The sequence below is a fragment of the Macaca mulatta genome, chromosome 2, assembly GCF_049350105.2.
Source record: "Macaca mulatta isolate MMU2019108-1 chromosome 2, T2T-MMU8v2.0, whole genome shotgun sequence".
Classification (NCBI taxonomy): domain Eukaryota; kingdom Metazoa; phylum Chordata; class Mammalia; order Primates; family Cercopithecidae; genus Macaca; species Macaca mulatta.
Genome location: NC_133407.1, coordinates 11,780,664 through 11,798,250, shown reverse-complemented (window position 1 = coordinate 11,798,250; position 17,587 = coordinate 11,780,664). Strand labels below are relative to the sequence as shown.

Below are 17,587 nucleotides of genomic sequence, written 5' to 3'. Positions count from 1 at the left end.
CAAGCAGCGTGGTCATAGCTCAACAGCCTGGAGCTCCTGGGCTGAAGTGATCCTCCCACTTCAACCTTCCAGTCACTGGGATTACAGGCATGAACCGCGGCAGCAGGCTGTGTTTTCTGATTAGCATAATTTAAATTATCTACTAAATTTGCTTGTTAATAGATTCACTTTGTAAAGAAAAAACCACACAGTATTCTAAACACTAAGCACTAAAACTAAATTTTCCAAAATATTTATATTTATAAACTATGAATTTCAAAGATCTGCAGAGGAAAGAGAGAACGTTCTTGAGTTCTTATTATCATAATTTTCCTGCCCCTCCCTTTCCCGCTTATATTATCCATTTCTCCACATACTCTTTATGCTTATTTTGGCACATAGCCTGGGAGTAGCCCAAAGTCCCTGAGGATTATGTCTTTCCCAAAATACTGAGCAAAATCAGTGGAGGAATAAGATCATTCCATTCATTTTTCAAAAACGTACACTCACTTGAAATGTTGATGTATCCAGGTGCGGTGGCTCAAGCCTGTAATCCCAGCACTTTGGGAGGCTGAGGCAGGTGGATCACAAGGTCAAGAGATTGAGACTATCCTGGCTAACATGGTGAAACCCTGTCTCTACTAAAAATACAAAAATTAGCTGGGCATGGTGGTGCATGCCTGTAGTCCCAGCTACTCAGGAGGCTGAAGCAAGAGAATTACTTGAACCAGGGAGGCGGAGGTTGCTGTGAGCTGAGATCGTGCCACTGCACTCCAGTCTGGTGACACAGAGTGAGACTTCGTCTCAACAAAAAAGTTTATGTAACCAAGGCATTTGTTAAGGCCTGTGTGCTTGAATTCATTTTTTGCTGGTGTATGTATGCATGTGTTTCCTTTGTTTTGATTTCCGTGGACATTATCTGGGTATTTGTGATGATTTCCATTGTCTAGGATGAAGACATTGGCAGCCAAAACTCCCTGAAAAGTTAATAACAGCAGCATACCTGAAGTGACTGGTTTTATTCTGAGGCTGTTACTCTTTTTTTGAAACAGAGTCTTGCTCTGTCACCCAGGCTGAGTGTGATGACATGATTTTGGCTCACTGCAGCCTCGACGTCCCAGGCTCAAGCAATCCTCCTGGCTCGGCCTCCCAATGTGCTAGGATTACAGCATGGGCCACCATACCCAGCTAATTTTTAAAGTTTTTTTAGACACGGGGTCTCCCTATGTTACCCAGGCTCCTGGGCTCAAGAGATCCTCTTGCCTTGACCTCCCAAAGTGTTAGGATTACAGGTGTGAGCCAACATACCTGGCTGGTTATTACTCTTATTACTAGCAAATGTTATTTATTGAGCTTCTATGGTGTACCAGACCCGGTGCTTTTTGTTTTTTTTTTTTTTTCCCAAGATGGAGTCTCGCTCTATCTCCCAGACTGGAGTGCAACGGCACGATCTCGGATCATTGCAACCTCCACCTCCCAGGTTCAAGCGATTCTCCTGTCTCAGCTTCCCAAGTAGCTAGATTTATAGGTTCCCACCACTGCGCCCAGCTAATTTTTATATTTTTTTAGTAGACACAGGGTTTCACCATGTTGGCCAGGCTGGTCTTGAACTCCTAACCTCTGGTGATCCATTTGCCTCAGCCTCCCAAGGCTGGGATTACAGGCGTGAGCCACCCTGCCCGGGCCAGACCCTGTTCTTGGTGTACATTTTGCTAATCCTTCCACCAAATCTCCAAAGTAGATATCATTGTCTTCACTTTAGATTTAAAAAAACAGATGCTTATGACCACCTACTAGCAAATCTTGATGCACCAGGGCCTGGTGGGGATAATCATTGACTGTCTGGCTGACCATTATGAGTCACAATTTCCATTCCTGCAAAATGGAGAATTTTTTGACTTAGGGGTGGGGTGTTCGCTAAGCTTTCTGCCTGATTCTAATTCTTCTGCTAGAAGCTGTGGGTTTACAGAGGTGGAAAAGATAGTCCTTCCACCAAACATATATTCTATTATATATATCTTATCTATATTATATATTCTATTATATATCCCTTCCACCAAAAATATGTTCTTTTATATTAATAGAATATAAATCCAGGGTCCAATGGAAAAGACAAGGGCAGACACAGAATGGGATGTAGTTTATGTTAGGAGAAGCCTGAAGGGACATCATGGCAGGCATTTGTGTGACCTCCCACAAAACACCCTCCTCCACTCTGTCCTTTCTCTGTTCTTCCTTCCCTTTGTCCTTATTATTTCCTTTCTGCTTCTCTTTCTTTTCTATCTTCCTCTGTCCTGCCCTAGAACGATGCCTTTCTAATTGTGGGTTATAACATATTATTAGTAGGTCATAAAATCAATTCAGTGGATGTAGACCAGCATTTTAAAAAGTGAATAGAATATAAACTCATTAAAAGGCATCACTCATACTCAGGATAATACTGTTGTGTAAAATTTGTTTTAATATGTGTGTCAGCATGTGTACACTGTGTCAAGATGTAACACTTATAACCTATTTCAAGACCCTGCTGTAGACTAAACAAGGACCCCCATGGTGCTCCAGGCATCCCCACCCTCACCTGTGGCACCAGGAGCTACTGCAGGAGCTACTGGCCCAGCTGGGTCCTGTGTCTTTCTCTGTGTTGTCAGGGCCTGCGCTGACAGTCCACCCACAGGGAGGTGGAATCTGGGGCTTGACAGTGCTGGGAGGATCCTTCAGGCTCAGGCAAATCCTCACCTGGAGGCAGAGAATGGACTAGATGACCCCTGAAACAGTCCAGTTCAGCATGTGAGAGCTCCTCTGGGTCCAGCCCTGTGCCACCTTCCCGCAGGGCCTTGGGGAGAGCAGAGAAAGCAGCTGCCGGCTCCAGGCAGTTATTTTACCCCAGGTGCCACTTACACTGCAGAGGGGCTGGAACCAGATAATCATTTTACCCCAGGAGCAACTTACCCTACAGAGTGGCTGGAACTTCTCAGGTTTTTCAGTTCCTGTGTTACCTCCCAGCCCTTCCCATCACATGCTGTGGGTGTCCATGGCTGACGAAGGCCCCTGAGCCAGGCCAACCCCCCCGCCTCCCAGTGGGTGGCTCTGTGGTCCCTGGCAGCCCCAGCATCATCCGGGGCACAGAGGCCATGGACACTCAGGGGATGGTCAAGGACGCAGCTCCTTCCGTTCCTCCCTCACAGAGCTTTCAACAAGATAGATGGTCATTCTTCTGTCCTCACTGTTTGCTCCTGGCGTAAGGGGACCCCAGGGCTGGATGACTTCCCTAAAGAGGAATCTATTGGGGTCCCGCAGACGCTGCCAAGTCCTGTCTGGAGGATGAAGGCGGGGGGCACATCGCTGACGCAGTTTCTCCTCTGCCCTCCACCCCTTGCCCCTCCTGAGTTCCTGGACTAGGAACTCAGCCAGGACTTGCTTCAACCTGAGAGGATGGTGTCCAGCCCCCTTGGAGCCTGCCAGCGTCCGGCGGGATTTCAGAGGGACCTCCAGGGAGGCGCTGCCCAATTGCCCCCCGTGTTGCTCACACAGCCCCCACTGATCTACTCTGGGGAGGGCTGGGGGCCCAGAACGCGGCTTCTAGGGGGGCCTGGGGCAGCAGGCCGGGAGATATCACTTGTTCACCGCCTGCTCACCCAGATAACTGCAGCTTCCTCCACTGCCGCCTATCACCCTCCGGCCATGCCTCTGCCCAGAATGCCCTCCCTCTCCAGTTCTGCCCGCCCCTCAAGGCCTGCCCAAATCTCCCTGAATTCTCGCCTGAGCAGACACTCTCCTGCACGATTCCCGCCGCGTGGATGACTCAGTTGAGCCTCAGTCTGGGGCTGCCCTGTGCTGGCACCTTTATGCAGATGCTCGGCTCCCTACCCTGGCCTGTGAGCCGTGTAGTGCAGAAACTGCATCTCACTCAGAGCGAGGGTAAAGAGCAGGGGTGCTGGAGATGCCAGCTGCCCTGCCACAGGCCAAGAAGACTTGGTCAAGTGACCATTGCTGTCTGTTTCCCCAACTGTAAAGGGGGCTGAGACCCTTACAGGCTTGTGAGGCTTAAAGTCTGACAAACGCCTACCATCCCACCAGGCACAGGGCAGTCGCTGAGTATTTGGCAGTGGCCGCTGTTCCCCACAGTCTCCAACATCGCCTGGGGATGTAACAGGTGCACCACGGACAAGACTGATGGGTTTATCAGTTCACTGGGGAGAGAGGCAGGATGGATGCACTTGCTTGTTCCTCTGATTTTCCCTTATGCGGAGCAGTGACACTTGGCAAAGGCTGCCAGGGAGATGGGAAATTGACATTAATTACGGGAAAGTGAAGCAAGAAGAGGAAGAGGGTGAGAAAGAGACAGGGGAGGAAGAAAGGAAGGAGGCATGGTTAGAAGACTGGCAAGCAATAAAGACGACTGTTTTCTTGGAGGAACAAGGACGTAGGGCCATGAACAGCAAGTGGACGCTTCTTCTCAGTGAATTATGGCATTTCAGCGCTGGAATAAGCCTGAAAATCACAGATCCCCTTCACAGACCAGGGACGTACAGGCCCTGGGAGAGCAGGAGTTAGAGAGGACCGTGCCTGCAACAGGCACTGCCTGCTACACCCTGCCACGGGCAGAGGGGCTGTGCTCCCACCCCACAGAGGCCCCATCCTTCCCTTTCTCTCCCCAAGGCTGCTCCAGCAGGGAGTTTAGCTCCATGGACACCTTTGAAGGTTATGAGGGTGCAGAAGACATGTAAAAGGTGAGCAGCGCTCTGAATGTAATTTCTTTCTTGTTTCTTTCATCTTCTTCCTCCTTCCTACTCATCATCTCCTCCTGCCTCCTGTCCCTCTCCCCCAACCCCTCTCCCCCTCCTCAGGATTCTCCCCCAGAAGGACCTGGCTAAGCCAGGGAGCCGAGGTCACAAGTCCTCAAAGTGGCTCTGACCCTGCTAGCCCGGCGTGTCCCCACGTGGCTGTCTCCTTGGCGGTGCGCTGGTGTCCGGTCATAACTGGGGTTCCCGCCTGGAGCCCCGTGGCGCAGGTGGGAGGGTTGGGGGGGGTGCTGCAGCCTGCCAGCGGGAGTCACCACCTTGCCCGGCCTGGCCACAGCCTCCAGCAGTAACTCTGAGGGTGCCCCCGTCCCCTCCCTTCCAGCTCGCGGGGCCTTTTCCAGTCTGATGACAGTCACGAAACCTGTTCCTCCAAATCCGCTTTCCTGGAGAGGGGAGAAAGAACGCAGGGAGAAAAAGAAGAACGCGATGAGGAGGAAACGTGAGTGTGAGCGAGGAAAGACTAAGCGCCTCTGTGGGCCACCGCGTCTCTGACCTTCCTCGCGGAACTGCAGGACGACCGGCAGCACCGAGAAGGAGCGCTCTGGGGCGTCCACGGGCCGGCTGGCTCCTGCGGGGGCGACGGCTGGTTTCCAGGCGAGGGCGCTGCGCCCGAGGAACTCCGCCCCGGAGAGCTGACCTCCTTGCGGACGCCCCCGTTCCTCGGCTCCAGAGCGCCCGCATTCCCGGGAGAGGCGGTGTGGGGGCCGGGGCCTGCCCAGCTACGCAGAAAGCAGCCGGCGCCGCGGCGGTGGCAGAAAGGGGACGCCCAGGGCCACCTCCCGGGAGTCCGAGGGGTGCGCTGGATGCTCGTCTAGCTCCGGCCCGCAGAGCCCACTCTTCCCCCGCCCACCCGCCAGCGAAGGACCTCGCGGGACCGGGACCCCCAGTGCGCCTGCGCGAGCGCGGCGGGCGGAGGCAGACGCTCGCGGAGGCCACGCCCCCTGGGGCTCGGCCGAGCCTAGGAGGAGCCGGAGCTGGCTCGGGGCTGCTCCCACCCGCCAGCGCCGGGGCCCAGCCTCGCAGTGGTGCGCAAGCCACTTAGCACCTGACAGGTTAATTCAAAGGGGGTAGTTCTAAGGTAACTGCTGAGAGATTTACGTTTAGATTTGTTAGTTTAAAAATTAGTTTTCCAGTTGTTTGTTTATTTTTTTGAGACAGTCTCTACCTGTCGCCCAGGCTGGAGTGCAGTGGCATGATCTTGGTTCACTGCAACCTCCTCCTCACATGTTCACGCAATTCTCCTGCCTCAGCCTCCCGAGAAGCTGGGATTACAGGCATGTGCCACCACGCCCGGCTGATTTTTGTATTTTTAGTAGAGTCAGGGTTTCACCATGTTGACCAGGCTGGTCTCGAACTACTGACCTCAGGTAATCCGCCCGCCTCGGCTTCCCAAAGTGCTGTGATTACAGGTGTGAGCCACCGGGGCCTGCCGATTTTCAGAAATTTTCGTCAGAGGTTTGCACCTATTTAGTTTTTTATTTATTTTCAGACTTAACTTGTCAGGTTTCCTTTTTTTTTTTTTTTTTTAAGTTGCAAATTAACTTTTCTGATTTTAATTTTTACTTATGTAGTTTTAAGGTGTATTTATCTTCAGAATTTCTTAGGTTTAACATTGCTGTCAGTCAGGGTCCAATGTCAGGGTCCAATCACTGAAATGGACTCCACACCAATTATTTTAACAGAAATTTAATGTAAGGAATTGTTACCCAACTATTGGAAAACTAAAAAGGCAAAAGAAAAAAAAAAGAAAAAGAGAAAAAAGAAAAAAGAAAAGGATGATGTTGAGATGTCATGAAGATTTCAACTGCAAGAAGCAGCTACCACCTCAAGAGCTAAGGGAACAAGAAGAAGTTGAAATGATCAAAACTCAGAAGTCTGAAGATGGCCCAGGGCTGGGGGTTGTTCTCTGAGGAGGAGACACTGCTCAGAGCCCGGGTCTGGGAGCTGGATGCAGAACTCGGACGGGAACGTGCCCAGCCCATGCTGGTGTCTCTGAATGGGCATCATCAGGCTGGTTATGGAAGTGTTGGGAAAAGGCAAGCTGGAACCAACTGCTGCTACTGACACCAACTGTCATTCTCAGGCTGGAGACCCATTGCTAAAAGAATGCTGACAGGAGCCCAGGAGCACAAGAAGGAGCCCATCGTGACCCTGCACCACAGAGCAGGGGCAGGGGTGGGGGGTAGGGGGTGTAAAAGCTGAGGACCATGGCTTAACTATCCAGCACACTTAGCTTTGGAGTTACTTAGAGCTCCGTTAGGATTCAGTTAGTTTTGGAATTGTTAGGGGTGATTTGATTTCACTTTTTCACTACATGCGGGATCTGGCGGAGCCTTTAGTCTCCTGGTCTTGTTTCTGGAATGGAGTGGGTCACGAACACCCCATAGGAGTCTGTCCCAGGAAACTTAAGACGATCACTTTAGAATTCAAGAAAACGAAAATAACGTGTTTCACTTGGTTCATAAAGAAGCCCTTTGACAAAGTGGCCAAAAAGGGGCAGAGCCTAAGCGACAGACTCTTAGGGAGGGGCCCTTGGAACAGTGTCCTGCAGAGTGTTCCTCTTTCAAATTCTTAAAACTTGACGCTGTTTTGTGGGGCCACCCTCTCCCACTGTCCTTCCTAACTACACAGTGCCTTTCTTGTTTTGAAGCTGTAGATTGTTTGTGCAATAAAACAAAGTTCCTCCCAAATCAATAATGTGTAATCTTAGGTTCTTCTACCTGCATTATCCTTCAGCCCACATTGTTCCATTTGACCATCAGAACATTTACATATGTATGTACATATGTATGTATGTATGTATGTATGTATGTATGTATGCACTCCCTTTATTCAACACCTATTTCCTGAGCACTCCCCTGCCCTGAGGATGGGTCTGGCACCAGGTAGAGACCAGGGAGGTGTGAAAGTGAGTGAAGCATTCAGTCCAGTGGGGGAGGCAGATGTGGAAACAGAATCACAACACAATGTGGCAAATTCTCTGGGAGCACAAAACACCGTCACTGACTCTTCCTGATACAGTCAGAAAGGGGTGACACTGGAACTGGGTCTTACAGGCAAGTGTCTTCTCCCGGTGGAGAAGGAGAAGGGCACCCTGGCAGAGGGAACAGCATGAGCTCAGGTACAGGGGCACAGAGGAGCTGTGCATGGCAGGTGGGACGAGTTGATGGGGACTGCTGGGTCACAGGGTTCAGAAAGGCACTAAGCTTAAGGGTTGACCCTGTTGCTTGACAGATCCTGCCTCATTTGTTCCTGCAGCAAGTCTGCAAGATAGTAGGGAGCAACCTCAGGAGTCCCATGCTTCTCCTAACACAGTTTACATTTCTGGGTATCTTAAGCGCCTTCCCAACTTTCTCCTTCTCCCATCCTTATTTTCATTTGTCTATTGAAGATGAGTTCCTCCTTCCTTCACCTTTTGATTCCTGCTTCTTAAACATATGTAGAGATGGAGGAGGGTTGAGACCAGCAAGGTGTGAAGCACAGGAGACTTTAGCTGAAAAGGGAGGTGGAGAAGAGCAGAGCAGAGGAGACCTGCTTGTGGGAATGGTGTGCAGAAGTTCTTCAGACCAACACGGTGGGGAGTGGGCTGCGGACATCACCAACCATGACTGCCTCCAACTGTATTCAGCAACCATTGTAAGGTCATGAGGATGCCTTTCCCAAAGGGGGAAACTGCTTTAGATCCAACCCAGGCTTGTGAATGTAACAGACTGGAATTTTTAAAAGCACACAGAGCCCTTCACTGCACTAACAACAATGGACATGTCTACCAAGTAAACACACACACACACACACACACACACACACACATATATGGTCCTACACAATCCGCGGTGTTATGTTTTCACACTTTTTATAATATACATCTATGCATTCAGTCTTGTGTGTGTGTGTGTGTGTGTGTGTGAGACTAACTTAACACACTGAATGCATTACAATGCATTAAAAAGTTTTCCAGCAGACTTCTCTGTTTTGGCCTCTGCTATGGTCTGATTGTTTATGTTCCCCCCAAATTCACTTGTTGAAATCCTAACCCCCCGGGTGATGATGGTGTTAGAAGGTGGGGACATAGGGAGGTGATAAGGTCATGAGGGCAGAGATTTCTTTTTTTTTTTTTTTTTTTTTTTTTTTGAGACGGAGTCTCGCTCTGTCGCCCAGGCTGGAGTGCAGTGGCCGGATCTCAGCTCACTGCAAGCTCCGCCTCCGGGTTCATGCCATTCTCCTGCCTCAGCCTCCCGAGTAGCTGGGACCACAGGCGCCCGCCACCTCGCCCGGCTAGTTTTTTGTATTTTTAGTAGAGACGGGGTTTCACTGTGTTACCCAGGATGGTCTCGATCTCCTGACCTCGTGATCCGCCCGTCTCGGCCTCCCAAAGTGCTGGGATTACAGGCTTGAGCCACCGCGCCCGGCGAGGGCAGAGATTTCATGAATGGGATTATTATCCTTATAAAGGGGGCCTGAGAGAGAGACTCCCTTGCCCCTTCCACTGTGTAGGGACACAGTGAGAAGGCACCACCTATGGACCAGAAAAAAGGCCCTTGCTAGATGCCAAATCTCCTGGTGTCTTGATCTTGGACTTCCCAGCCTCCAGAACTGTAAGCAATAAGTTTCTGGGGGTTTTGTTTGTTTGTTTGTTTTTCTTTTTTTTTTTTTTTTTGAGACAGAGTCTCGCTCTGTCGCCCAGGCTGGAGTGCGGTGGCCGGATCTCAGCTCACTGCAAGCTCCGCCTCCCGGGTTCACGCCATTCTCCTGCCTCAGCCTCCCGAGTAGCTGGGACTATAGGCGCCCGCCACCTCGCCCGGCTAGTTTTTTGTATTTTTTAGTAGAGATGGGGTTTCACCGTGTTAGCCAGGATGGTCTCGATCTCCTGACCTCGTGATCCGCCAGTCTCGGCCTCCCAAAGTGCTGGGATTACAGGCTTGAGCCACCGCGCCCGGCCTGTTTGTTTTTCTTTTTCTGAGACTGAGTCTCACTTTATCACCCAGGCTGGAGTGCAGTGGTGCAATCTCGGCTCACTGCAACCTCTGCCTCCTGGGTTCAAGTGATTCTCGTGCCTCAGCCTCCCAGTTAGCTGGGATTACAGGTGCATGCTACCACGCCTGGCTAATTTTTGTATTTTTAGTAAAGACAAGGTTTTACCATGTTGGCCAGGCTGGTCTTGAACTCCTGACCTCAAGTGGTCTGCCCACCTTGGCCTCCCAAAGTGCTGGGATTACCAGCGTGAGCCACTGTGCCTGGCCAGTTTCTGTTGTTTATAAACCACCCAGTTTATAGTATTTTTTTATAGCAGCTCAAATGGGCTACGACAGCATCTCTGATTATCCTATCACAATATATCCATTTCTCTATGATAATCTATTTCTGTGTGAGAATATGTAAGAATTTCAGATGTTTCATGCTGTAGCTGAACAGAGGAGTCTCCTGGGTTCTAGCCACTTGCCTCAGGAAGCACATCACTTGGATCCTGTCAAACACATTTGACCACTGAATAGCCAGCCACTCGCTATGGAAACACAGCCCAAAGCATTCTCAACCTTTTGGACCTCAGCCCTTTTCTGGATCTATGAAAATGTCCATACTGGATGATGCTGGCAGAGTGTGAAGTGCCCAAACCTCCCATGCTTCATAGGATGAACCCTCTGCAAATCTTAGATGGCAGGTGGGTGACCAGAGGAGCCATTCCAATACCAGTCATTGCTGGATGTTTCTGGGGTGTTGTCCTCAGGTGCTATGGACCATATCTACTCTGTCTACTCTGTCTTTCCATTCCAGTCCAGTGGATATTGTGTCTTCTTCTTCAGGCCCTTGTTCACTGTAGCTGCTCAGGAAATAGTTGCGAAATGAATTGTTGTGGTACATTCTTAAAACTCTTTGAAAGTGAGAAAAAAAAGAATGACTCTTCTGTGGGTAAAGCTTTGGTCATCTTTCCACTTGTTTACATGAGAAAGAACACAGAATAATGAGATTAAAGTCTCCAAAAACTTTTGGAAAAATTGTTCATGTCCTCTATAGTGTTATAATTTTGCTATTGTCCCCCAAAGGGGCTCAGGTACCATGCTTTGGATGGAATGGTGGGACTAAAGGCAGCTTTGATTCTGTACTATTTGGTGGTGTTCTGAAACAAGCTAAACACTAGCTGTGCATTATGCAATATTTAAAGGAAGTAGAAGTCATCCAAATCAGCATTTCCAGAGTGTTTTTCAGACCAAGCAAGATAATGCAAGAGATCAGCAGTTTTCTCCCTCAAGTTGTTCTATAGGAAAAAAAAATTACCCAGGCTCAAAGAAATTCTACAGGAAGAAAGTCTGCATACTTATGATAACCACATCATTTCCCAAACTCTTTGAACCCAGAAATCATGGTGGAATGCCACATGGCATGTATGTTAGTAAGGTGCTACACCAGAGACTCAGCCATATAATGACTTAAATAATAAGTTTACTTCTGTCTCATGTCACAGTCCAGGGCAGATAGGAAGCTGCTTGCTCCACACAGTTATTCAGGATTTGCAAACTTCTTCCATCTGGGTTTTCCATCATGTCCTAGAACAATGTCTTTATCTGTATGGTCCAAACTGAGTTACGTGCATATCTGTGTTCACAGGTAGGGGAAAGAGACTGAGGATTACATGTGCAGTATTTTAAGACTCAACCTGGAAGTGGCACACATCACCTTCTCTCACATTCCATTAGTGAAAACTTAGTCATGTGACCACTCCTCACTTCAGGAGGGGTGGGAATTATCAAGGAGGAGTAGGAATTATGGTCCCTAATGGGGAGGTATTTCTACATGATTTCTGACAGCTACAAGTCTGTTAATGTGTATCATGGTTGCCCCAGCAGCCTGCAACAGAGCAGGGGCTAGAAGCCAGGTCTTCCAACTCCTAGTTCAGAGTTCCCATTACCACACTAGTATTTCTGTACAGTAAGTCCTCAATGTTATCAGCAGGTTCTTGGAAACTGCAATTTTAAGTGAAATCATGTATAATGAAATCAATTTTGAAATTTCTCATCAGTGTTGTAACTAAGTAACATTATTTGAGGACCTGCTTACATAGTTTTGCTTGAAGTCCAAATTTCCAAGAACCTATTGATGACATTAAGTGAGGACTGACTGACTGTGTTCAGCCGACATATATGGGGTCCTCCTGTGTGCCAAGCTCTATGTCAGTATGAGAGTGGAAAGTCTTACAAAACAGAACCCCCTAATTACATATTTACTCTAGTATCAAGCTTTGTTAGTGGATAAACGTTCAGATAGTTTCGTAAAGCTATCCCAAATTATCTGATAGCTTTGCATGATGCTCCTTTCATTTGCCAAGAACATACATATTCTTGGTGAGGGATTAACACATATAATGAACAGAGTAGAGAATCCTGAAAGAGATCCCAATGCATTTGAAAAATGGGTATATAAAAGGGTCATTTAAAAAATATAACCAAAAAGCTAAATATGCATTAAAAAGGAGGGTGTTGGGTCCACTAACTAACTAATCAAATAATGCTAGATTTCCCTTCAGTTTCCTCTTGAACAAGGAATTGCTTATGCAAGACTCCAAAGCTGAGAAGCAGATTGTCTTTCAGTCGTCATGCAGCCTGGAAAGCCCCCCACTTATGTACCAATAGATTGTGAAGCAATCAAAGACTACTATCTACACTTTAAAGGCAACCAGAAAGACTCCCTCATTCCAAGTATCTTTTACCCTATTGGAACTAGAATATCTCACCCTAAAAGAACACTCACCAAAGATTGGCTTAAGTCTTCCTCCTTGTAGTCTGTAAAACTTACTCTTATAGATTGGGCACAGTGGCTCATGCCTGTAATCCCAGCACTTTGGGAGGCCAAGGCAGGTGGATCACCTGAGGTCAGGAGTTTGAGACCAGCCTGGCAAACATGGTGAAACCCCGTCTCTACTAAAAATGCAAAAGTTAGCTGGGAGTGGTGGTGGGCGCCTGTAGTCCCAGCTACTCGGGAGGCTGAGGCAGGAGAATCGCTTCAACCTGGGAGGCGGAGCTTGTAGTAAGCTGAGATCGTGCCACTGCACTCCAGCCTGGGCAACAGAGTGAGATTCTATCTCAAAACAAACAACCAAACAAACAATAAAACAAAAAAAACTTACTCTTCTTTCAAATCCCTTCCAACCTCTGCTGTGATGGTAGCTGACTACCTTGTAACAGCAAGTTTTGAATAAACAGCCTTTGATTAATTCTATTTTTTCTGTCAAAGAAAATAATTAAAGCTTGGTCAAGTAAGATAACTAAAAGAAAAAGAAATCATGGACATTCTAGAAGAAAACTTTTGTTTGAGCTTTACTGCTGAAAAAGAAAACATATTTTAAAAAGTAACCTTGACTGCACAGCAAAAGAAACTATCAACAGAGTAAGCAGACAACCTACAGAATGGAAGACAACATGCACAAACTATGTATCTGACTAAGGTCTAATATTCAGAATCTATAAGGAACTTAAATAAACAAGCAAAAAAACAAATAACCCCATTTATGTCCTTTGCTTACTTTTTGGACAATTCTCAAAAGAAGACATCCAAGTGACAAATGATCATATGAAAAAATGCTTATCATCACTAATCATCAGAGACAAGCAAGTCAAAACCACAATGAAACATCATCACACACCATTCAAAATGGCTATTACTAAAAATAACAGATGTTGGCAGTGCTGCAGAGAAAAGGGATTGCTTATGCACCGTTGGGGGGAATGTAAATTCATTTAGCTACTGTGGAAAGCAGGAGATTTCTCAAAGAACTAAAAGTATCATTCAAACCAACAATCCCATTACTAGATATACATCCAAAGGAAAATAAATTGTTCTATCAAAAAGACACATGCACCTGTAGGTTCATCACAGCACTATTCACAATAGCAAATACATGGAAACAACCAAGGTGTTAATCAACAGAGGAGTGGATAAAGAAAATGTGGTACATATACACCATGGAATAGTACGCAGTCAGAAAAAAGAATGAAATCATGGCCTTTGCAGCAACATGGATGCAGCTAGGACCATTATCCTAAGTAAACTAACGCAGAAACAGAAAAGCAAATATCACATGTTCTCACTTATAAGTGGGAACCAAGTGAGTACACATGGACATAAAATGGGAACAATAGACACTGGGGACTACAAGAGAAGGGAGGGGGACAAGGACTGAAAAACTACCTGTTGGGTGCTATGCTCAGTACTTGAGTGATGGGTCCAATCGTATCCAAACTTCAGCATCATGCAATATACCCTTGTAACAAACCTGCACATGTACCCCGCCCCAAATCTAAAATAAAAGTTGAAAAAAAAAACAAACCAAACCCTTGCAATGGGAGGAGTCTTTTCAGACAAAACATGAGATCCAGAAGACAAAGTAAAATGTTAATAAGTTAGGCTGCATAGCAAGCCAAAAATTTTATATGCAACATTTTTAAAAGTGAACAGACAGAAACATTTTCAAAACAAATCACAAAGAATTAATTTCCTTGGTATACAATGATCTTTTAAAAATTAATAAGAATAATTCAATGAGAGGTTGAAATGGGTACAAATATAGTTAGGTAGAAGAATAAGACCTAGTGTTTTGTAGATCAGTAGGGTGACCATAGTTCAAGATCATCTATTGTACCCGTCAAAATAGCTAGAAGAGAACAATTCAAATGTTCCTAGCATTAAACAAGATAAATATTGCAGGTGATGAATATCCTAATTACTTTTTTATTTTTTCCCAGACAGAGTCTCATTCTGTTGCCCAGGCTAAAGTGCAGTGGTGTAATTTTGGCTCACTGCAACCTCCGCCTCCTGGGTTCCAGTGATTCTCCTGTCTCACCCTCCCGAGTAGCTGGGATTCCAGGTGCCCACCGCCATGCCGGTATTTTTAGCAGGAATGGGGTTTCATCATGCTGGTCAGACTGGTCTGGAACTCCTGATCTCAGGTGAGCCACCCACCTCGGCCTCCCAAAGTGCTGGGATGACAAGCGTTAGCCACCGTACCCGACTTTTTTAGATCTTTACACATTATATGAATATGCCAAATTATTACATGTATCCCAAAAATATGTACATTATGTGTTAATAAAAAGATTTTCAAAATTAATAAGAATAATTCAATAAGGAAAATGGACAAGGATAGAAACACACAATTCCAGGAAAAAATACAAATAATCAATAAATATGTGATGCATTTAATCACATATAATAGAAGAAATACAAATAAAAATGAGGCACTTTTAACACATCTATTAGAATACCATATATTTAAGTTTGACAGAATCGGGTATTGGTGAGGATATAGAGAAATGGGTACTCTCATCCTACACTGGGAGAAATATAAATCAACAGTGGATTCTTGAGATTCAGTATCAATTTAAGATGTGCATATCTCTTTACCCTGCAATGCCACTTCTAGAAATTTATCATAAATATTTACTTACAAATGAGCAGAGACATTTATGTACAGGGATGTTCAGATTTTTATGTACAGATTTTTGTATGGACGTAGTTTTTTGTGTTTTTTTTTGTTTGTTTTTTTTTTAGATGGAGTCTCACTCTGTCGCCCAGGCTGGAGTGCAGTGGCGTGATCTCGGCTCACTGCAACCTCTGCCTCCCGGGTTCAAGCAATTCTCCTGCCTCAGACTCAAGTAGCTGGCATGCACCACCACACCCGAGTCGTTTTTATATTTTTAGTAGAGACAGAGTTTCACCATGTTGGCCAGGCTGGTCTCGAACTCCTGGCCTCAGGTGATTTGCCCGTCTCGGCCTCCCAAAGTGCTGGGATTACAGGCGTGTGCCACCGAGCCCGGCCATATGGATATAATTTTTAGTTCTTTGGGATAAATGCCCAGGAGTGTTACTGCTATTTAATCTTCAAATAAACTGCCAAACTATTTTTCAGAGTGGCTGCATTATTTTCCATTCCCATCAGCAAAATATGAGTAATCTATTTTTATGCATTCTTTCCCAAATTTAGTATTTTCACCTTTTTTTTTTTTTTTTAGGCAGAGTCTCGTTCAGTTGCCCAGGCTGGAAGTGGCACTATCTCGGCTCACTGCAACCCCTGACTCCCAGGCTCAAGCGATCCTCACATCTCAGCGTCCTGAGTAGCTGAGACTACAGGTGAGTGCTACCACCCGTGGCTAATTTTTTTTGTATTCTTAATAGAGGTGGAGTTCCACCATGTTGCCCAGGCTGGTCTCAAACTCTTGACCTCAACCGATCCACCTGCCTCTGCCTCCCAAAGTGCTGGGGTTACAGGCGTGCACCACTGTGCCTGGCCAGTCTCACTATTTTTAGTTCAAAAAAAGTTTGTGTTCTCTATTCTCCACATCTTTTTATTCTTTTTAATCATCTAAAGTCCCTAGTTTGTATTAGGATTAACTTAGTGTTTTACAATTTCTCTCTCTCTCTCTTTTTTTTTTTTAATGAGATGGAGTTTCTCTCTTTTTTGCCCAGGCTGAGTGCAATGGCGCGATCTTGGCTCACCAAAATCGTCACCTCCTGGGTTCAAGTGATTCTTCTGCCTCAGCCTCCCAGGTAGCTGGGATTACAGGCGCATCCCACCACACCCAGCTAATTTTGTATTTTTAGTAGAGATAGGGTTTCACCATTTTGGCCAGGCTGGTCTCCAACTCCTGACCTCAAGTGATCTGCCTGCCTCAGCCTCCCAAAGTGCTGTGATTACAGGCATGAGCCACCGTGCCTGGCCTAGTGTTGTACATTCTATGGGTTTTGACGATTGTATGTATCCACACGTATCTACCATTATAGTATTCCTATTTTTAATTTTAGCCATTCTAGTAGGCATGTAGTGATATCTCACGGTGATTTTAATTTGCACTTCCATAATGGTTAATAATGCTAAACATCTTTGCATGTGCTTGTTTGTCATTTGTGTTTCCTACTCAGTGAAATAATTGTTCATGTCCTTTGTCCATTTTCTAATTGAATTTTTTTAACCATTTAGTTTTGAGATTTCTTTATACAATCTAGATCCAGATCTCTTGTCTCAAATATGGTTTGCAAATACTTTCCTCTAATTCATAGATTGCCTTTTCCTCCTCTTAACAGGATGTTTCACAGAGCAAAAGTTTTAGTTTTGTTGAAATTTCATCTTTCATTTTTTTCTTTAGTGGATCGTGCTTTTGTTGTCATATATAAGAACTCTTCACTGGCCCTAGATCCTTGTACTGGTTTCCTAAGGTTGCCATAGCAAAGCACCACGAATTTAGTGACAAAAAGTCAGAAATTTATTTTGACCTCCTACTGTGGGCAGACTAGACATTAATTATTTTAATGTATGTTATTCCTATCACATCTTTTTGAATATAATAATTATAGTTATTCTTAAGCTTCCCCCTTTTTTCTATTAGCTTTGTTTCCTTGGGTGTCACTTCTTTTTTTTTTGACATTGTGACCTATGCCAGATCATGTCAATTACTACTTAGCCATCCATTCACCTCTCCATAATCCCTTTTGTATTCCTGGAGCTTGATGACTAAAATGATACATCCTACATTCCTTTGTCAGATGGGTACCAGTTAGCTTGTTCTCATGGGAGACAACCATGAAAAGATTGAAGTGGGGAAGAAGAGAGGAGCTCTTGTGTTTCAGTGGGTGCCCTTGGCAATGGCGGTGACAGTGGCTCCTGTTCAGTGGCAATGGTGGAGCAGCTAGCAAGACACGCAGTAAGTGCAGGCTCATAGGCTGTGGCCCAGGGACAGTCACCAATTCCTGGTCTTTAGGCAATACCATCTCTCTTTGTTTCTCTAGCCTTTCTAAAATTATTGTAACAAATCCCTTGCCTA

At 46.0% G+C, this 17,587-nt stretch overlaps 1 protein-coding gene across 1 annotated transcript; it reads right to left on the bottom strand.

The window, feature by feature from the left end:
- Positions 1–2,417: 2,417 nt before the first annotated feature.
- On the bottom strand, positions 2,418–14,651 carry LOC106997162 (uncharacterized). The gene is made up of 4 exons (XM_077994065.1): positions 14,646–14,651; positions 5,275–5,592; positions 4,895–5,164; positions 2,418–4,248 (listed from the first exon to the last, which is right to left on the bottom strand). The coding sequence occupies exons 1-4, from the start codon at positions 14,649–14,651 to the stop codon at positions 4,162–4,164; spliced, it is 681 nt and encodes a 226-aa protein (XP_077850191.1). The 3' UTR covers positions 2,418–4,161.
- Between the last annotated feature and the right edge of the window lie 2,936 nt (positions 14,652–17,587).

Bases quoted from the DNA above. Each gene is read 5' to 3' on its own strand.
- LOC106997162 (XM_077994065.1), bottom strand. The intron at 5,165-5,274 runs GTCAGAGACGCG...TCCCCTCTCCAG, and splicing joins CCTGCAGTTCCGCGAGGAAG to GAAAGCGGATTTGGAGGAAC. The intron at 4,249-4,894 runs GTCAGAGCCACT...TCTCCCTGGCAG, and splicing joins GGACACGCCGGGCTAGCAGG to CCTTTGCCAAGTGTCACTGC.